General features: G+C 31.4%; 1 protein-coding gene across 1 annotated transcript in view; it reads right to left on the reverse strand.

The window, feature by feature from the left end:
* Window positions 1–1,036: 1,036 nt before the first annotated feature.
* LOC124367843 overlaps window positions 1,037–23,612 on the reverse strand; it is a 95,518-nt gene continuing 72,942 nt past the window's right edge. Inside the window, exons 10-13 of the mRNA XM_046824997.1 lie at window positions 13,382–14,429; window positions 5,042–6,331; window positions 2,465–2,563; window positions 1,037–1,393 (exon numbers count right to left, since the gene is read on the reverse strand). Of these exons, the coding sequence (XP_046680953.1) occupies window positions 2,529–2,563; window positions 5,042–6,331; window positions 13,382–14,429 (2,373 nt within the window). The 3' untranslated portion in view covers window positions 1,037–1,393; window positions 2,465–2,528. The remainder of the gene's footprint in view (window positions 1,394–2,464; window positions 2,564–5,041; window positions 6,332–13,381; window positions 14,430–23,612) is intronic.

Genomic DNA, 23,612 nt, shown 5'->3' on the forward strand with positions numbered 1-23,612 from the left:
AATAATGAAAAATATATGTCTTTGAATACAAGGGGGAAATATTAATATTCCAAGAACTTTAGAGCATATCTGTCTGTGGATTCCAATAGCTACGTTTTTCTAAATTTACCAAAACATAAATTTTGTCCATAAACATCAAATTTCAGTTTTAAGTTAAAATTGGGATTGTACTATTTTTAAACGAAAATAGTGCCACCAATTTCTCTAAGGTGAGCAATGTATTATTTTTTGCCAATTCATAACCACATAATGTGGTTAATGGAACCGAAAAAAGTAGGAAATATAGTTTATATATATATATATATATATATATATATATATATATATATATATATATATATAAAAGGAAAATCAATTGTATGAATGATCCCAATGAAGCTGCATACATAAAAATAAGTACTACTATATACACATAATTTATAGCTACGTTTTTCTAAATTTACCACAAAATTTACTCCATAAACATCAAATTTCAGTTTAAGTTAAAACTGGGATTGTACTATTTTTAAACGAAAGTGGTTACACCAATTTCATTAAGGTGTGCGATTTATTATTTTATTTCAACTTCATAACGCTATTAAGTTCATCGAACAGAAACAAGTAGGAAATATATTTTTACATATATACAGGAAATCAGTTGTATGAATGACCTCAATAAAAAAAGCTGAAGATAAAAATGTGAAATTTGTACAATATACACACAACTTATAGGTTCAGAGAGTGAAATGTGTTTATGACTCAAGAAATTGATTTTTTGGGTAAAAGTTCATGTCCTTAATCTTAATTGCCTTTCTTTGGGTCTAATTATGAGATTCTCCTAAATTTTGCTGAAAATGCCCTGTAGGAAAAAAATAAATAAAAGAATAAACTGTTTATATTTATATAGTCTTCAGAGAAAGTACATTAGAGGGCTATGACCAAATTGTCAGTATTAAAGCGTCCACGAGATTGACGAATTTTCGCCAGTTTAGGAGCCCAGAAACGTATAGTCAATTTATAAAGCATGTTATAGACGGAAGAAAAATGCTAAAAACAATGATGTTTTAAAACTTTTATAATTTGATTCATTAATGTATAAATTAATGGGTGTACTCTGTCGTGCAGAAAGTACGAGTGTAGTTACATTACAACAACATAAATAAATTAAACAAAGACAATTAATTAAAACATGATACTAAATATTTTTAAGAGGCCAGAGAACCAGCGATATCGAGGAGCATGCTTTCCCCTTTTCTATAACGTGACGACGCTACGTTTGGCTGAATTGCAGAAATCGTTAATTTCAGAAATTATTATTCTTAGACTGTAAGCTCTTTCTGGCATATTTTTGTTCAGTGAATGGTCAGACTCTGACAAGTGGTATCCATGACGTTCTTTCACTAAGGCGCAACATCTGCAACAACAAAATAATTTGGTAATAATAAGTGCTTGATAAAAAAAAACATGTTTTTGTTTTCGATCATTATTATTATGTTGGATTTAAACATTGCATATATGTTTTTCTTATTAAATTCTCAAGTTTGATGTTTTAGCAATATCTATTTAAGTTTTCCATTCTTTTAATTATCATAATCAAATACATTTTAAAGTTTAAAATGGTCCTCTGTAAGCGGCAGATCCATGTTGATTTACAATTTATTTAAATTAAGTTAAACTGATATATTTTATTTTCTAATTTCTATAATGTAAAATAATGTCAGAACTAAAATTTTTCAAAATAGTACATTATCAACTAAGATTTCTATTACAAATTTAATGAACACAGGAAAATATTTGAAATAGAGTCAAAAAAGAACAAATGTATAATGAATTTGTTCATATCCACAACCAGATGATCACTTCAATGTCAATAGATAACAGTTTTGATGAGTTTTTTGAGGACAACTAATATTTATCATAAAATAATTTAAGGAAGTTTTGAATTACAAATACTCTCTTCCAACGCACAGTTGTAATACTCAAACTAGCCATCAGATAGATTTAGTTCTATTGAGTCATCCAAAGTTAGATTTACAAATATTTGATGGGAAAATTGAGAACAGAGTTGCTTTTTATAAATTATTCCATTATTGGGACATGTTTCATTTTAGGTTATGGAAAAACCGTATATAAAGGCGTATAGGTGTTTTTTTGCAATGCATTTCGAATATTTAAAAAAATTAAGTACGAAAAGGTTTAAGAATGAATTCTTATAAAGCAATAAAAATACTTGGAATGTGTTTACAAAAAAAGGACTGGAATGTTTATTAGATATATATATATATATATATATATATATATATATATATATATATATATATTATTAGTTATTAAATGAGACATCTTCCACAATATCCTAAAAAAGTCAGGGTCTAAAAGTGATTGAAGAAAGCTGCAGGTACATTCCTCTTTTAAAGAGGTTAATAATACTTTGATTACTAAGTATGAAATAATGTTCCTATCCTAGTATAGATATTATATCTACCTAGTTCCATCTTGCTGGTGTAAAAGCTGGGTCTTCATTCAGGCAACTTTAATTTTCTTTTTTATTACTTGTCTTCTTTCTTATTTCTTTTCTTTTTTCCTTTACAGAAACAAAGTTTTACAAATTAGGCACAGTGGAAAATAATACTGTAGTAAAAACAAAGCAGTTGTTGAACATTACTCAATAGTAATTATCTCATTAGCATACATAAAAATCAGAGTAACATACTCATCACAGATCTTTACAAGAGAGAAATAAAACATTTGCATCAAACTTCGAGTAGAACAGTAAACGTAAAATTATGTGGTTAAAACTAAAATGTTGACCACAAAATAATACAATATAAATGTGCATGTTATGCATTGTGCTATGCGCATACACACCATTTAGAAAAAGAATAAGTATGTATTTGAAAAAGTGCTACGAGAAAATACTAAGAAATTCAATTTATATACATAGCACTGTTTTTATACAGTGTGGTTCTAAAATAGTGTTCCAAACTTTGGAATATAGATAAATACATTGACATAAAGAAAACACTACCTATAAATGTATGTCCTAAAATACTTACCTTTCTCTCTATCAGTCAGTTTATTTTTTACGTTATATTATTCTTGTAACTAGCAGTTAAAACAAATTATAAAGTTGAAATTTGAAAATTTATGTTATTGTACCTTATGAAGTGATAGGCAACTCCACAAAATTGTGACTTGTTAATACCCTTAATGTAGAATCCTGAAAATATCTGAACATAAATAATACAGTTTCGAGAATCATGAAAGTTTTCAATTGTATGCTAAAAACAAGCGACGTTTGATATGTTAAAACCACACACAAATAAAAAATATCATGAATTTTTCTTGCGCTAGTTACATAACAAATTAGTAATAACCAAGAACCAAGTTAATAATTTTGCAGTATAGTTTACAATAATATCGTAATAAGGTTAATGAAGAAATACAATACACTAAATGAACCATTTACGAATACAACGCATGTTTGTGGAGACCTGCAGGTCAGTAACATTTCTGCCGGTTTCAGGGATGGCTGGAGAGAAGTTTTTGTAAGAAAAGATGATGCAATGGTTGGTTTGTAAAGAGTTGCACTAATGGATATAAACTTGAAGTGAATTAGGGTGAATACATTTATGTACATTAGTTTTGAACACGTCAGTTCCATTTAATTGGGCTTAGTGCCCCGAAGTGTTTAAGAGTTTTTAAAATTAAATTGTCAAAGAAAAGTATGCAGTCTAACAAGGAATTAAGCTGAGAAAAGGAGATAAAAGTAGGGTAGAAGACCGAAGAGGATAACATAAGGATGAACAGTCTGGATTAATCCTGGTACAATTGATCTGGAACTTAATGTGTTTTAGTGTACCATCTGTGAAAAGGTGTACCAGTAAGAGCGCATGTCGAATAAGGCTTCTATTTTTGCGATCGAATCTAGTATTGTGCATAGAAAAGGGTTGTTAAATCACTACATACTTTTCACAGGTATATATTGAAAAACCATTCGTTCATCGATCTAAAGTGAATATTCTATGGTGGAGGACTATACAGTATATATCAACGTAATTTTATTACGACTCAAGACGTGGGTCACGGTATGCGGTATGCGAAGTATGTGTGTATATATACTTGATATATATATATATATATATATATATATATATATATAAAGTATATATACACACATACTTCGCATACCGTGACCCACGTCTTGAGTCGTAATAAAATTACGTTGATATATACTGTATAGTCCCTGCACCAAGTATATATATATATATATATATATATATATATATATATATATATATATACTTGGATATTTACTAGAGAGTCTCAGGTTTAGAAGTATGAGATGTTTTTATTATAGGTTCCTTTATAACATTTAAATATTTTATAAAATATCCTGTATGGTTGAAAAAACAGTGAGTACAGAATCCCCCAAAAATGGTGATATCCGCGTAATAAGGACACATATAACTTTAGTTTATGGATGGTGGAAGTGATTACCTAATCTATAAAAATAGATTTAGTAAGCATTGCAAATTTATTTCCTAACTTGATGAAAAGTGAGGTTTTTTTGCGTATACGTGAATCTTATTCATAGCAATGGCAAAAGTAAAATATTTCTTCCGTTATTCCATCCGTTTTTTATCCCGTTTTTTCCCGTAAGGAGGCGTGTATCGGAAGCGAGGTTGATGGCTCAGCTTGCCTATACGTGGGCCCCAGGACTTACGGGCTACATTAAGGAAACGAAATAGCATTTGTGTATGTAATCCTGATATGATGTCATGTCACCCACAAACTGTGGAAAAAGGCTATTGCATCTTTGGGTCATGAAAAACAAAAATAACCACCAACCGTCACCTCTGAAATTAACAGCGCGTTATTAGAACACCACCTAAAGTAAATTTGAAAATGATAGCTGTAAGGTCACTTATCCATCAAGCCATATTACTAATTAATCACGTAAAACATAGCTTATTTCTTTATTAAACTTAATATTATGATTGTAAAAACAAGTGTTACTAAAATATTACTTTATGTTATTATTATAACAATTTTTACTGACCTGTTTTTGGAGTAGAAGGGACGGAACTTTCATTTGAGGCTTCTTTCGCATTTTCCGAAGCAGTTTTGGCTTGCAGAGACTTTCTTTTCCTGCTGCGTCTTTTTTTGCTCTTACTTAGGACTTCTGTTTCTTTTACAGGAGAGGAAGCTCCTTCGCCAGGTATAGGTTTTAGGATGTCACCATTAGCATCAGTATCACTTTCAGTTGCAGACTCCAGCTTCTTTCCATTCGCGTCAGCGGAAAGACTGGTATCTAGCTTAGGAAGTTGGCTCTCATCAGAAATGCGAATGTTTTTAGTGTCTCTTAGGACAGATAAAGGTTCTTGACTTTCTTCTCTGAGCACTTTTTTAATCACACCACGAGCATTTTCATCTGAACGGTCCGGTTTCCCTCCAATCGAGGCAACAATATTACTAGCGACCCCTGTAAGGGAATCCCCTTTGCCGGGTAAAGATTTTTTACTCCTTCCGCCAACAGAAATACTCTGCAATTCAATAGTAGCATCAGAAACTTTGTCAGTTACAACACCTTGCTTATCTCCAGTGTCTGTGGCAGTGGTAACACCGGAACCTGCGGTAGAAGCTTCAAGCCCTTTACCATTATTAAAGTTTTCAGTGTCTCTCGGAGGAGATAATGATTTTTCTTTCTCTTCAGTAATGGAAACTGTACGTATATTACTAATGACATTGGGAAAATTGTCATTTCCTCCAGACGTGGTGGTGGGAATATCAGAACTTGTGTCGTGTGTTTCTTTTGCTGAAGGAGAATCGCCTTTATCAGCTAACGACCTTTGGCCTTCCCCATCAACAGAAATGTTCTGGTTTTCACTATTAGCAATTGCAGACTTCTGCACTTCTTCAGTCGGATCATGAGTTTCAGTTCCTCTAGGGACAGGTGCAGACACTTGATTTCTCTCAGTAATAGAAATCCCCTGCAATTCTTTACTGACGTCAGGACAATTGTATATTACAAACTCAGGACTGATTCCGATCACTACGGTAGGAATGGTGGGACATAGCATAGACTCTACACTCGTAGACGTGGTCTGCAAGGTTCCATACTGATCTCGGACATAGAATACTTTGTTCTTAGGCGGAGGTAAACTGCGACGTGGTACATTTCTGACGATCTCAAATCTACTCGTTTTATATGGAGAACAGAAACACAGTTTGACATTTATCAAAGACCATTCTGGTGATGAGATTTTATCGTCTTCTTTTAATCTTCGTTCTTCATTCTCGGGTCCAGTAGATACTGAACGTCCGACCCAACCAACAAAGCACATGGGTTCTAAAAAAAACAAAACATGTAGTTACACATACTTATAATAAATAACCTCAAAACCGTGTAGATGATTAAAATGTTTTGAACAATCAAGTTCGTAGTATATGTTGAGACACAATCACCTTGTCGATATTTATAGTGATGATACAAAGTATCAGCAACTATTTTTCTTTCCCTCTACTCCCCAATTTGACCCCCAGATAATTCATTACAATAACGTGAGTTTTAAAATAGTTCAAAAAAGCCCAATTTGGGATGAGATGATTTTGAGAAAATGTATTGTAATATGAACTTTGCTATATTTATCAATCTTAACGGTCACAATACAGCAAGAATCTTGGCGAAAATATAAGGTTGAGAAACTCTACCTAATTTACTATGTACGCTAAAACATTCAAACATTAAGTGTTAAACCCTCTTTGTTAACTTGTTCGAATGTCGTCCTGTATTCAGACAGATTTACACACAAAGTAACACTGGAACCTGCAGTAGACGGTTCAAGCACATGCAAATAAGTAAATAAAAGTAAGTATTTGGTATTTTTAGTTATTTATTAATAGGTGGTAAATTAAACTTCAGCTGTTATTTAATATTTTTCATATTATTTATAATTATTCGATTTTGATATTTACCTTGATGTAGGTGTTAATTTATATGTATATTATGTTAAACTTTGGACATTTTATAACAATTGCTTTCTATTATCAACAAGTAAGTGTTGGCGATATTTACATGGATTTTTTAATGTCTGGCATGCCATCTGTTACTTAGATATACATGATATGTACGAAATGGTTTACCGTTGACTCAATAAATAAATAAATACATAATAAATAAAAAGTCAGAATTCCACTTTCTACATCAACTGGTGGAAGAGACTCTGCTAATTGCTCAGACAATTATCACATTAAACAATAATAAATTCATAGTAACGTTTAGGCCTACTTCCACAAAATATTTGTACTTCACAAGCAAGAGAGTCATGTAATAGAAACTTTTGAACTAGAGCATACGAGATCTATGTTCCGCCCACCCCCTGTACGCCAGTAATTTTAGCCAACATAACGAAGTAACAGAGCTCATTTCCGTTTTGCTTTGTATAGAGATGGCATTACTTGTTAAGCTAAAACATTTACTTTGTATGAAACCAACTAATCCAAAAATTCCGACAAGAAAGTTTATTTTGTAGCTGGCTTTTATCTTCTAGTTGAACCTATACTGGATAGAGCAAAAGACCGTGTGACACTAATATCTTAGCAATGCAACTAATGGATGTCCAGGAGCAGCACATCACTAACCGTAAATGTTGAGATATTAGGGTGGAAGGGTGGATCGATACAGAGGATGATTGCTGGAGTGGGTGGAGCTCTCATTGTTAAAGGTTGTTGCTACACTGAAAATGGGGAAGTGCTGTCTCCTACCCGCATTTAGTGTAATATGCTACAACATCGTTAGTACATTTCTCTTTTTTCCCTTTTCTTCAAGGTGACGAAACTCTTAGCCCGATATCTCTTCTTATTGGTCTAGACAGGAGAGGGTGCCTTCTCCCACCTTTCCCATCCTGAGTGTCCCGTCACTCAGGAAGCAAACGCAAAGGTCCTTTTAGGACTGACTGCAATGGGAGATTTCTCACAGTCTTATTCCTAATTAATCCCAAAACTCAACTCATCAACTTAATCAACTTCATCATGAATTTATAAGTTATTGGAAAGTGTTATATTATTAACGTTCACAAAATACTCTGTTTTTTATTCTGTGTTTTTCTCGTTGCGATCTTAGTTACTCATGAAACCTTTTATGGCTGATATATTGATATCTCAAAACACACAGACAATCTGATAGATTCCTGAAACTTTTTAAAATTCCATTTAGGTTTTTGTTGCGTAATATCCGAGATAAGTATTGGAATGGCCAACATTAATTTTTAATTTAGATCTTCTTTTTCAGTATTTAAATTCATTCTTCTTTAATTCGGCAATGGAGATAAGTTTTTATTTATGGGGATTTTGCTTGTATAAAATACTTTACAAAATAAAAATGTAGGCATGCCCAAAATCATAACGCACTGTTGAATTTTCAAAATGTTTTAGTGTTAGGAAGGAAAAATAACGAGATTTTGATAATAGTGATCTATTTGGTAACAAAAATTCTTCAGAAACTATTCATAAATAATAAAAATGTTTTTTAAACTGCCTAACATTTTTTTTAATGATGTGCAAAATTTATGACTAAATACAACGAAATATGGAGTAATATTTGCTGAGAAAAAATTAAAGCAATAAATATTTAAAGTGTACAATGCATTATTTTCTGAAACCATATAATAAACTTTTGAAAACTTAATTTTTTAAATTTTTATTTACTCCTGGTGTGCTATAGAACGCAGCATGTGGGAACGATAGCTCTCCCACAAAACCCTAAACAAGTTGAAAACTGATAAAAAAGTTCTTTGTCAAAACAACTCCGATGTGAATTGGTCTAAGCAAGTATTGTTTTTGTATGAATGTGTTTAGAATCCTATCTCTTTACAATAAACCATAATAATATTTCATTTGTTACCGACACTATCCACATCTTCCGACAGTCGAACCACCTCGACTATTTGTTTTGTTTACGGTCATCGAAAAGTTATTAATAAAAATGTAAGAACTAGGTCACTGTAATTTTAACGAATTGGGAGTATATGGAATATTACGCAGATATAACTAATTCTAATTCAAAATTATAAGGATAGCTGATCAAAAATGCCATATTGGTTACGAAAATATTTATATCGATGGATTAAACTTCGAGATTGAAAGTTTGATTCTGGAAAATCGATTATCGATTACCCGATAGATCTAATAACTAGCAAAGACTGTTAAATTTAAACAATTACCAGTATTACTACCCCACATTGCTGAGGGTTACCACTCGTAACGAAATTTAACATAAACCATCCTCTTCTTTGTAAAGGCATCGAGCTTGCGATAAAGAAACCAATATTTACAAGAAAGTATACAGGAGAAGCCGTTATAACATTTGAAATAAAATGATTCAATAGTAAACTTAACAGTGAAAATTTTAGTGTATCATAAGACAATGCAGCAGTGATGTCATAATATATCACTCGAACTAAACCATTTTTTTTTTTTTACTTTTTAAGGGAAATTCTGGCATAATTCAGTTATAACTAAAATGCTTGAAAAAGTCGTGTTTCCCAGTCGATCACAATCGATATTTTATTTTATATTTTTTTAAAAAGGTCGATCCCCTGTTTAACCCTATTCTGCCCGTCCTTAAGGGTCTCACCCTGGCCTATGTGAGGATCTAAACAAATAGAACAAGAAGAAGGATGAGTACATTACAAGATATTCAGTACTGATAAGAGTGGAAAGTTTACAGACAGCATTTGAGCCTGCGCTTCGAGATACTCAAACCAAGAGTAGGACTCTTTAGTTCACTAGGCCACTGAGTCTCCAATGGTTTCAAATCTTAAAGATAAGAAATATTGGAACAGTATATTAGCATGCCGATATTGAGATGAATAAATTGATGAAACTAGATGAAATAATTTGTTTGGAAACAAGTAAGTACACAATTGAAAATATATGCATAGATGGTTTGAAACTCTCTCTCTCTCTCTCTCTCTCTCTCTCTCTCTCTCTCTCTCTCTCTCTCTCTCTCTCTCTCTCTCTCTCTCTCTCTCTCTCTCTCTCTCTCTCTCTCTCTCTCTCTCTCTCTCTCTCTCTCTCTCTCTCTCTCTCTCTCTTTTTAAAACTTCTCTGTATAATTTACTTTCATATCTCGCCATTTGCCGTTCTCTAAAACCTACATTTTAATAGAGGTCATCCTGTTCATGTCAAAAAATCAGTATCAAATTGATTGTCAGTTAGAGCCAAAACATTATGTACTGATAGCGCAGACTTTCAAAATTATCTAGAAAAGCTGGGAAATGCTTTGCCAAAAAATATTCAAAATTAACCAGCAACCAAATTAATTCTTTGTTTGATGTTTATTTTTGACGGTGGAAGGATTGTAAAGGAAACAGGTCCTGAAGAAGAGATCAGATTAAAGATCTCAAAACGTAGTGTTACTGATTTTGTGTTTCACTTAACGATGGCAAATGTCCGGAATTAACCAAATTAAAACTCTAATTTTCATAAAAACCACAAAACATGATGATGTAAAATTTATAACAAATTATTTCTCTGGCTTATATAACATAAATAATATTCTACCAAAATGGCACGTGCAATTATTGAATCTTTACCTATAACAAAAAAGTTATTTTCAAAATCACCCAGCTAGTGTTTAGTAGAAATAATAATATGAAACGTCTGGCACAGCCCAAATTCCCACCTATTGAAATTAAAAATTCAGACAAGAAAAATTTGATGTGTCAACCCTGTAAAGGCAAACGTTAGAATACTTTTAAAACTATAAAATTGTCCAATTCCTTTACTAAAAGTAGAGCAATGAAAACTCAACCAATTAGAGTAGAAATTACTAGTAAAACGTAAATTGTAAATTATCAATTAACATGCACCAATAATTGTGCAATGTATTATGCTGGATTGAAGAGAAACCCATTTCACATAAGAATGAATAATCATTGTTGTCCTTCTAAAAACAGGATAAAATGTTGCCCAACACGTATTAAGCCATCAACCAAATTTTGAACAATGTTATTTATTGAAAGGGATTTGAAAAATACCTGAAGATGGAAAGAACATTTATTTAGAAAATTTAGAACAGGCACATCAGTCAATATTAACATCTAATGCATCCTTTGGTCTGTATAACAGGTAAATTGATCATTATGTATACATTTTTTCTAAATTATAGTTTTCTGAATGATACATACCTACTTTACAAATCTTTCTCTATTTATGTTAGGTCTTTCTTCTTAGCTTTCAATCAAATATTCAAAAATGTCTGCTTACTTATTTAAATGACTGTTTATTTATTAATGTGAATTTTCTTAGTTTGTTATTATACTTCAGAAATCCCTTTTTTAGAGTGACAAATGCAAAAATATTAGACACACCTATACGAAGAAGTTGACTTTATATTTCTAAGCGACCATTCATGCAATTATACAACCTAAGTGAATTTTAATTATGTTTTAAGCCATGTGCCACTACAGGGTGCTCTTTTTTATGTCATTTTATGTTATGTAATGTTTTTTATCAAATCTAAATTATGATGATGACATTGCACGGGTGTGCATATAAACATAAAAAGACAGAGCAACCGGTAGTGGCACATGGCATAAAACATAATTTAAATTTTGTAGAAACATATTCGGTGAAATCAATTAGAAATATATCTTAAAATTTAATTACAAACAGTCTTAGAACCATGGAACAAGCCCGTCATAAAATCTAAATTTCCAAATGGATAAAATTTAATGTGACTTAGTCAACAAAGTTAATTTATAAAATCAAATCATATGTTTACTATTCTACATAATTCATCCTTTGTTTACATTTTCTGTGTTGATGTTTATGTTTATTGTATTCTATAGCCCTATTATTTATCATGCTTAAATTCCTGAAGACGGTTTAAGCCGAAATATAGAAATTGTTCATTAATATCTTCCTATTTCGTATTGAATATTTATATATTACAAACTTCTAGTTCAACAAATGGTATTTTCAAAACAACTCCTAGAGCAATCTTTAAAAAACATCCTATTCTTGAACATTTATCGGTCAAACCTAAATTAGTAAAACAAGCAAGGCATATCCTATCATTGGCAACTTGTCTTGTGAATCTAAAAATGTGATTTACCAAGTTCAATGTAAAAAATGTCCAGGAGATCAGACATGATCAGACAATGAGGTATTCTTACCTCAACTACATTTACATTGAGGACAACAATGACAGGACACCGAATCAGTCACAAGCATCAAAATTTAAAGAAAACTGTCGTCACTCATGGTCTAAATCACAATGAAACTTTTGAAAATACATATTCTGTCAAACCTCTTCCACAAGTGCATCACAATTCCTTAGAATTTGCCTATTACCTCAGACATTAGAACAAACACACCAATTGGTTATAAAGAGCAAAATTTCACATGGAATATAACTTAAGCCAAAAACGGCTAAATCTGAAATCAACATAAGGAAGAATGATTTAGTTCATGTCATATGTATTTATTATTATTTATTCACTGTTTGTTTACTTTTTTTCTATTATTTTCTTTTATATTTTATACAATTTATGCGCTTGAAGACGGTCTTTAGCCGAAATATAGTGCAAACACACACACGCACGCACGCACGCACACACGCACACACACACACACACACACACACACACACACACACACATCGGCTAAAGACCGTATATATATATATATACTAGCTGTTTCCCGCGGCTTCGCACGCGTCTCTTAAGCTTTGCCCGTATATTTCTTTGCCTTCAAATAGTGTTTGGATATTTTAATATACGTAACTACTGTGTTGTAATTGCAGTTTATAATGTGCAGGCGCTTTGATAACTTTTATATCTTGCAGTACAGCCTGGTGGTTAGTTACATCAATGGGCATTGCGTATAAACCTTCTACATAGAAAAATACAAATTTTCATAGTGATCGGTCCAATAGTTTCTGAGTCTATAAAGGACAAACACACAAACATTCATTTTTTATATATTATGATTGCAGAAACAGTTTAAACAAAATTTGTCGTTTCTCTTAAGCTTACTCTATGCTTTAAAACTATAAGTGTAAAGAAATTTATATTTAAATATATTTTTTGTCGCATTATATATGTTTACAAAGAACAGCTGATTAAAAATTTGAAAAGACTCTTTCACTTAATAACATATGTTTGCTGCAATGCATTTCTTACGGGTATTTCTGTAACCAGTGGGGCGGAATCCTGAATCGGGAAAGGGATAAAAAGTATCCTATAACCTTCTACAGATCAAGACGAACAAATTTAAAAAAAAATTAGGCGAATCCGTCCAGCCGTTTGTGAGTGATGCTGTTACACACGAACAGTTTCATTTTTATATTATATATATATATATATATATATATATATATATATGTAAAACTTACCTCGTGGATGAAATAGAATTCGACCTGCAGAATCCGTCAGCTCTGGATCCCCAAATTTTTCCGACATTAACACAGCTCTCACCTGCTTCCACTTCGAGTCCGCCACAGTGAAGACAAAATCGTGTTGATCAACACAGAACGTGATTATTAGATAGACAACACCAATCCCCGGAGGGAATTTAAGACAGACGCCTCCTACACAACTGTGTTCGCTCGTATAATTCCTTTCCCGCTCAAACACGTGTATACGAACGTCGCCTTCATATTGTGTGTCGACGACGTAGCTTTTGTACTTGCACATTGGAAAGTAGGAGCGCGGAATAACCTCAGAGAAGTTCCCGAAAGCTGTTCTCAATCCGAGCTGTGGAGCCAGTTCGCAAACCTCTACGTCCTTCGGCCAAAATTCAATGAACTTTGCAATCCCCGTTTCCATGGCAGCCATGATGGCTGCCCCTTTCGCGGTTTTTCCTACTTTTCGAAAATCCGTTGTTATGTCTGCAGTGGTCTCGGGCTTTCTGGCTGCAGTGTCTCTCAGTCTGTAACTGGTTTTTACGTTCACATGTGCTGCGAAACAGTTCTGGACTATCTCCCGGACTTTCGGCACTTGGGTAGACCCGCCGTGTAATATTACTTGAACCTTTTCTGGACGCTCTATCTTCGGGTCGATTCGCGCCTCCCATAAGCACCTGGATAGAAGGGCAGACAGCTGTGTAAACCGCACGTCATTCCAGTTTTCAAAATCTTCACGCGTTATGCTGCAAGGTTCGTGGCAATCGGGTATATCGATTTTTGTTTCTCTCTTAGTAGTCAATTCGTGTTTTGCTTTCACACACTTTAGTCGTAGTGCTTTAATGTCTTCACTTGACATTTCCGTGCCTCCATTTTGTTGATATATCTCGTGACAATGGGCAATAATGCTGTTGTCCAGATCGTGTCCTCCCCAGTTGCTGTCACCTACCGTCGAGAGCACTATGATCTTTTCTCGGACCACTCTATATGCAGATATAGTTAGAGACCCTCCTCCCAGGTGTATGATCACACAGGTGCCCTGCAAAATGAGAATAGTGTTAATGTACAGTTTAAACATTTTTATAGCAGCTAGCTAATAACATAATTAGGAGATTAAAGTAACATAATACCTGTTTTACAATTGTATTGTATTGATATAAATGTTCGTACAACCTTCTAGTTATTATGATCAGTGGTGCTCAACATTTAAACCTTTAGCTTTTTGGAAAGTTGACACATTGATTAACGTGGTATATTCTTCTTTCAAGAGAATTCTGATTCTTGACATATTCAGCCAAGCTGTATACAATTTCCCGGCTTATGGGGTTCCCTAACACATTAAGGTACCTTCTTAGCGTATTCTTCTAATTTAATACGTAATAAGTAAAACATTAGAACCGCGTTTAAAAATTCCTTTCTAAAGTGCTAGCAAAAAATCGTAAGTATGATTAAAAACCAAGAAATACAGAAGCGAGGCAAAAAAAACATTAAAAGTTAAATAAAATAAAGAAGACACACAAGAGTAACTACTCGTAAATGAAGAGTATTTATTCTAGTTCATCATTGTTACTCCGAAGATTGTGCGAATCTGTTAGTAAGGAAGCTAACAGAACGAATGGAGTTTGAAAAGAAAATTTATAGGTGCATCATGCATTAAATTAGAGGACAAACCAATCAGTTAATTTAAAGTTGAAATTAGTATGTGGCTTTGGTTGAAAATAGTGAATATCACATTAAAAATAAAACGTAAAGAATCAAACTGAGAAATTCTTTCAAAAAAATCAATGTGTGATCTCAGTATGATTCTAAGAATTTTATCTAGAATTAAAAAAAAAATAAAAGCCCACCCCTATTCTTGATTTTCCACTATCTTGTTTCTACCGTGACGATCGCTATTTTTATTGGCTGTGGTTGGTCCGATCATTATGAAATATATATATATGTGAGTAGATATGAATATGGCGGTTCTAGACCACTTTTGGGACAGACAGAAAATCAATGTAAAATACTGTTCATTGAACCATAAACGAATCTGTAAATCACGAATGAAAAATTAACCGAATCTATAGCTGTTTGCTTCTACTTTCGGTGTCTATTGGAAACTTCTGCTTCGAATCAATCTATTGGAAATGATCTCATATCTGCTTCAAATCAACGAAAATTCTGTTGTAAATATATTAAAATCTTAATGAAAAATCCTGGAAAAGTTAAAGAAAAAATTATTGAAAAAATAACATAAAGAATTTAAATTGCCTCCTACAAACCAATATAGTAATAAAAGTACTATTTTGTCCTATAACTTATACTATTTTTTCAATAATTTTAAGTCTTACTTTACAGATTTTTTCTATAATAAATAGAAGAATCTATCACTGTTTCACCAGAAAATTGTGCTGATTTCTGTCAAATTCAAGTAAAAATCATTACTTTTTCAAATTATTAGTTTAAGAAATTTTCCCTATTTAAATGGAGAGGAAAAAGGTATCATGTCCATACTGCAAAAAAGACATTTTTGAACACCATTATACCCGACATTATAATTCGAAAAATCATCTAAAAAACAAACAACTTTACGAAAGTGAAACTGAATTATTTGAGGAAATTGGGCTAAAGAAAATTCAAATTGTCGATCATGAAAAGATGTACAATATAGAAAAATTGCGTGAATTAAAGAAAAACTTTAAGGAAGATAAAAAAATCTCAATCTATTTAATGATGAAAAAAATTCAATCAATCGCTGAAAAATTGTCCATTAAAACAAACGATAAAACTAAGTCTGAAATGATCGAAGAAATTGATAAAACTCTTAACGAAAAACCTGAAAATATCATAGATGTAGAAGTTTTATCCTCAATACACGGTCTTTTCAAGCAATACATTTTAACAAACTTGAACGACAATTCCATGTCAATTTACAAATATCTATCAAATATGAGGCCAGAAATTAAAAGTTTAATAGAAAAATTTCAAGAGAAATGTTAAAAATATGAAAGGTTATCTCTCTTTGGAATGTGAATACGAACGAACACTTTAGTAAACGGTGAAACACAAATTTGTCCAATGTATATTTACTATAAAAGCAGACGAAATCTTCGATGTAAACGATTTTTATCACCAAACAATTTAATAAATTAACACATCGTGAGCAGACAAATCATCCAAATAGAGGTTCTGGATGGACATTTAAAAAGCTGCAAACAACTAGTTTTGAAGCATTAATAAACACGAAATAATGAACGCAGGATCATATATCGATTTACCACAAGAGGATAAAGGTAAAAAAAGCTTGTATAAAATATCAAAAATAAAGATGATTATTGCTTTATTTATTCTATCCGATGTGCTATTGAAAAACCCGAGACACATGTTGACAGAGCAAGAGCAATATGAAAAATTTGTAAATTGACGAGATATTTTCGGGCTTTGAGTATCCAATGTCCTTCTTTAAAAGATATACAATTATTTGAGAAACCGCAGCTCCAATTTCAAGTACAAATATCCAAAAATGTCTATAAAATATCTATACTTATGACGAAAAACTCAACATTGTTCCATTACAAATTTCCGAGAAGTTTATAATGCAGAGTTAGAAATCGATTTATTGTATGTTAAACAAGAAGACAAATATCATTATGTGTTGATAACAGATTTAAATAGATTAGTGAGTTCTCAGTTATCTAAACACGAACATAAAAAATTGCTATGTAGAAGATGTTTAAGCCATTTCTACAAATCTGGAGATTTAGCAGACCATTTAGAAATTTGCAAGCAACATGAAGTTTGTAAACCAATTATGCCATTTTCCAGGTCAAACAACATCATTTACTAATTATCAAAAGAAGTTTAGCCATCCGTACGTTATTTATATGGATTTTGAGAGCATATTAGAAAAAAATTCCGACACATGCCAAGAACAATCCACAAAGATCGACTACAACCAAGATCAGAAGCATATTCCTTATGGTTTTACTCTATATTTAGTTTCGAATGTGACCAATCGCATGTATAAACCGATATGTTATCGAGCCAAAAATGAAGACGATTTGCCTAATGTTCCTGCAAAAATTGTTTGAAAGAACTCAATAAAATATCAAAATACATAGCTACAAAATATAATTCTAAGAACAAAAAACCTATGAAATTGACTGGAAAGAAGAAATTACATACCAAAAATGCAAACGTTTGTCATATTTGCGAATGGTCTGCTTATGATGTTGAGTCAATTCAGTATGGTTTTACTCCTGATAGTTGGAAAGATAAGAGTTATAATAAAGTAAGAGATCATTGTCATTTAACAGGTAAATTTCGAGGCGCAGCTCATTCATGTTGTAATCTGAATTTGAAATTTCCACAAAATATTCCAGTTTCTGTCATAATATGTCAAATTACGATACTCATTTTGTACATAAATGAGATGGCTAAACATATGGAAATGTTGATTTGATCGCAAACCACAGATGAAAAATATATAAAATTATTCTGTAAATTCTGGATATGGCTATGAGTTTGACATGATAAGCTAGAAAATTTATAAAGTTTTCGTTCGTAGACACATTTAGATTCATGGCATCGTCTAATTGAAAAGTTAGCTAAAAACCTCCAAGAAAGAAGACTTCAAACATGCAAATCATTTTATACAAGAATGGTCTGAACGCAATTCTAGAAAGACAACCAAAATTGACGAAGAAGAAATCTTTAAAATTCTATCTGGAAAAGGTATATTTCCTTACGAATTTATCGATAGTATGAAAAACTTGATTACACAGAAGAGCTGAAAATTCAAGATTTCTAATCACTTTTGACAGACGAGAGCATATCTGAGAAAGATTATCAACACTACTTGAGCGTTTGGAACAAATTAAAAGAGAAAAATCTTGGAAATTACTCTGATTTGTACAATAATCCAAGATGTTTTATTGCTCGCTGATATATTCGAAAAACTTCAGAAACATTTGTCTAAATGTTACAAAAACTTGATCCAGCACATTATCTAACAGCTCCAAGTCTCGCATGGGGGACGCTATGTTAAAATTAACGAAAATAGAAATTACAATTGATTAGTGATTATAATATGTATTTAATGATTGAAAAAGGTATTCGCGGAGGCATTTCTCAATGTCTATTAAACGATATGTTAAAGCAAATAACAAATATTTGAAAGATTTGATGAATCAAAAGCCTGAAAACTATCTGTTTGTACGTCGATGCCAATAACCTTTATGGTTACGGGCTTATGCAAAATTTACCATATAACGAAATCAAGTGGATGAATCCTAAAACATATACAAAAGAAGAGTGGCAAGAAACAATTTTAGAACTCACTGGCGACGAAGATTATGGCTATATTCTCGAAGTTGATCTTGGATATCCAACAAATTTACATGAACATCACAAGGATTTACCTCTTGCTCCCGAACATTATAAAAACAAACTTTGCACAACTTTACTGGATAAAACTGAATACGGTTGTTCATTCAAGAAATTTGAAATTTTACCTCGAACAAGGTATGATTTTGAAACATGTGAATAGAGTTATTAGCATTCGATCAGAAGCCTTTTATGAAAAAGTACATTGATTTTAACACAAACAATGAGAACCAAAGCTACAAGTGACTTTGAGAAAGATTTTTACAAGCTGATGAACAACTCATTTTTGGAAAAATCTATGGAAAATGTGCGAAATAGATGTGATAATCAAACTAGGAAATGAAGAATTTTCAATGAAACAGGCCAAGAAAACAAAACTTCAAATGCTTTAATATCCTTTGACGACAACTGTATAGCGAGTCACATGTATAAACAAAAGGTTAAATTTAACAAACCGATCTACATAGGATTTTCAGTTCTTGACCTATCAAAATTGCTAATGTACGAGTTTTATTACGATAAATTAAAGAAGTTCGATCCAGATTTGAATCTGTGTTACATGGATACAGACAGTTATTTCCTAGAATTGAAAACGAGATCCTTTTAAAATTATTAAAGAAAATATAGATGACTTTGATACAAGTGATTATCCAAAAGATCACGAATGTTTCACTACTAAAAATAAGAATGTAATAGGGAAATCAAAGATGAGTTAAATAGCGAAGTTTTAGAAGAATTTTGTGGATTGAGATCGAAAATGTACTCGTACAAATATCTAGACAAAAATCCAGTAAGATGCAAAGGATTAAGAGAAGCGTTGTAAATAAAACAATAAATATCGAAAACTTGAAGAAATGTTTGTTCGAAGATAAAGAAGAATTTAGAGAGATGACAGTAATCAAAAGCCTACAAACATGAGTTGTACACAGTTACCATAAACAAGCTGGCACTGAACGCTAAGATTGATAAGAGAATTGTCCTAGAAAAATAAGATCGATACAGTACCTTATGGCTATAAAAATGAAGCGAAATCTGATATATTAGACAAATAAATAAACTTGGAAACTTTGAAAATTGAGAAATAAACCGGATGTGTTTACGAATATGAATTGAGAAAGTCAAAGCTGTAATTTTTTCTATATAAATGGAGGCCCAAAAGAAGTGTACAAAGTGTCAAGAATTTAAAGATTTTGAAGAATTTTATAAGAATAAGCAAAGAAAATATGGATTTGAATATAATTGTAAAGACTGTCCATAATAATAAATATCATAAAGAATTATACGATAAAATGGAAAAATTAACTTTAGAAGAGAAAGAGTGCACACGGTGTAAAAAGGTTAAGAATATTTTAGAATTTTATAATCTCCATTATAGTAAAGACAAACAAACAAGCATATTGTAAAGATTGTGCTAAACAAATCTTTGCTAGACCAGTTCTTTGCGTTGCGGAAGAGAAATTCAAACATTTCTATAGTCTTAAAAAGACATTTACAAACAAAATATCATAATTCGAATGTTTAAGTAAAATTTAGAAAAATTTTCATCGTGCAATTTAGTTATTCTATAAATCAGTCGAGATTCTGCCATATTTGTAGTAAAATGATTTCGTTGTATTCAAAGATTCTTTCATTTGGTTGTAGAGATTTATACTAGTTTGGATCTCCATGTCTTAATAAAATTTCCATTTCTGGGTAATCAATTTCAAGTTCTTTCAATTCTTTTCGGTATTTCTCTCTTTTGAGCTCTGATAACGTAATAAGGATAATTTCCCACATGTGATTCTTCTTAATTAATATAAAAACATGGTGTTTTTTCTTATCAAAATCTTATCAGTATAAAGTCCAGATTCATTGATAAAAAACAGTGTCAGGATGAAGATTGTTAAGGGGTCTATGGGATAGACTCCTGTAATTTATACATTCAAAAGTTGTTTTTATCATCATTATCGACATTATTTATGATAGCTTTCCTCGTGTTTTCATATTCTAAAATTTCTGCAACATCTTTAGCTTTAAAACCAGATTACATTGCTTTCGTCTACAATCGTTACAATGTCTTTTGTTAATTGAATGTAGGTCTACAACTGACTCCATTTAACTAGTAATTTTTATTTTGAGTGTAAAGTCCAGATTCATTGATAAAAACGGTGTTTTTTTGAAAGTTTGAAGGTAACCTATTCAATAGATCCCCTTGATTCATGTCCGTTGCTTCATCATTCTTTCGACAATCTTAAATATATTATCGTTTTACTCTCATTATTTAATAAATTTCCCTCAGAGTCTTGTATAGTTTAGAACGATTTTTTGAATTCTTTTAATATTTTTTCTAATTGGAATATAATCGATTTCATTCGGGTTTTCCACTGATTTTTGATCCATAAGCAACACTTGGAAAAAAAAGTGTACAAAATTTCAGATTCTTTGTGTAAATTTTCGGTATGATTTCAAAACTAGGTTCAACGAGATTACAATGTACTTCAATTACATCAAACGGTCTAAATTTGGCGTTTTATTTCCTAAATATACCTGATTTGGCTCAATAGTTTCTTGAACAAACCCTAATAAATCTACTATAATTGCTGAAAACATTATTCTTACTAGGTGATTTTATTTGAATTTTATTAGAGAGATAATTTTTTTGCATTTCAAACTTGTTTTCGTCAAAGTTTAAAGATTTATCTGATTGTTTGAATGTTTTCAGATAATTTTTAAGGGAATTTTTTATTTGATCGAAGGTATAGATATCCTTTGTTTAAACATAATATTTTTTGTTATGTTCTTCTCACTAAATTCCTATACAATAAGGAGAACTTTCACTAATATTTATTACAAAATTGTCAGAATAAAAACCGGTAAACCGATAAAATAATTTGATTCTTCCTCTAAGTGTATAGGATGTTCCAAGTTTAAAAATAATTGAGAGCTTTCTGAAGTCAACTTGAACAGCTTCATTTTTCGCTATTTAAATGGAGAAATATTTAAAGCAAAAAGATCAGATAAAAACTTCAAACGTTTGAAGAAAGTAAGAAAGATCAACCAATCAGATTGTTAATTGTTGGTTCAAGTGGATGTGGAAAAACAACTTTATTATTGAATTTTATCTACAATAGGTTGATTCCTTATTCCATTTGTATGTTTTTAGTAAATCTTTAGAACAAGACGCCTATAAAAAATTACAACAAAGATTCAAAAATATTGAGAAGAACTTAAGCAAAGAAAATATCACATTTTTACAATGCTTCCGAGGGACATAGTTCACTTAAGCGAATGTAAACCCAATTCGTTAATCGTTTTTTGATGATTGTATTTTGGAAAATCAGGACGTTATTAAGGAATATTTCGTAATGTCTCGTCACAAAAACATTATCTTGTATCTATCTTTCCCAATGCTTTTCAAAGGTTGATAAACAAGTTATTAGAAATAATTCGAATATGTTGTGTGTTTTTAAGCAAGACGATCACTATTCGAGAAAGATTTACAACAATTATGTGGGATCTGATATGAGTTTTTAACCACTTTATTGAGTTGTGTGATAAAATTTGGAAAGAAGACTACGGATTTTTAACTATTAATCTAACTTTGAAGCCTAAAAAATGGTAAATATTTGAATAAATTTTCTAAATATAAAAGTGTAATAATCTCGTTCACGTTTTATGTTCCACGTTCACGTTTTACGTTCCACGTTCACGTTTTTTACGTTCCACGTTCACGTTTTATGTTCCACGTTCACGTTTTTACGTTTCCACGTTCACGTTTTTTACGTTCCACGTTCACGTTTTTACGTTCCACGTTCACGTTTTTTTACGTTCCACGTTTCAAAATTTTTCTAATTAAATGGTGAACGTAACTTCTGAAGAAGCGAAGTTTTATCTGATCTTTTTGCTTTAAAAATTTCGATCTCCATTTTAAATAGCGAAAATGAAACTGTTCAAATTGACTTCAGAAAGCTCTAAATTAGTTTTTAAACTTGGAACATCCTATACACTTAGAGGAAGAATCAAATTATTTTATCGGTTTTAAGCGGTTTTTTATTCTGACAATTTTGTAATAAATATTAGTGAAAGTTCTCCTTATTGTATAGATTTAGTGAGAAGAACATAACAAAATATTATGGTTTAAACAAAGGATATTATACCTTCGATCAAATAAAAAATTCCCTTAAAAATTATCTGAAAACATTCAAACAATCAGATAAATCTTTAAACTTTGACGAAAACAAGTTTGAAATGCAAAAAAATTATCTCTTTAATAAAATTCAAATAAAATCACCAGTAAGAATAATGTTTTCAGCAATTATAGTAGATTTATTAGGGTTTGTTCAAGAAACTATTGAGCCAAATCAGGTATATTTAGGAAATAAAAACGCCAAAATATAGACCGTTTGATGTAATTGAAGTACATTGTAATCTCGTTGAACCTAGTTTTGAAAATCATACCGAAAATTTACACAAAGAATCTGAAATTTTGTACACTTTTTTTCCAAGTGTTGCTTATGGATCAAAAATCAGTGAAAAACCGAATGAAATCGATTATATTCCAATTAGAAAAAATATTAAAAGAATTCAAAAAATCGTTCTAACTATACAAGACTCTGAGGGAAATTTATTAAAATAATGAGAGTAAAACAATAATATATTTAAGATTGTCGAAAGAATGATGAAGCAACGGACATGAATCAAGGGGGAGCTATTGAATAGCTTACCTTCAAACTTTCAAAAAAACACCGTTTTTATCAATGAATCTGGACTTTACACTCAAAATAAAAATTACTAGTTAAATGGAGTCAGTTGTTAGACCTACATTCAATAACAAAGACATTGTAACGATTGTAGACGAAAGCAATGTAATCTGGTT

The sequence above is a fragment of the Homalodisca vitripennis genome, chromosome 8 (assembly GCF_021130785.1).
Source record: "Homalodisca vitripennis isolate AUS2020 chromosome 8, UT_GWSS_2.1, whole genome shotgun sequence".
In the NCBI taxonomy this organism is placed as follows: Eukaryota; Metazoa; Arthropoda; class Insecta; order Hemiptera; family Cicadellidae; genus Homalodisca; species Homalodisca vitripennis.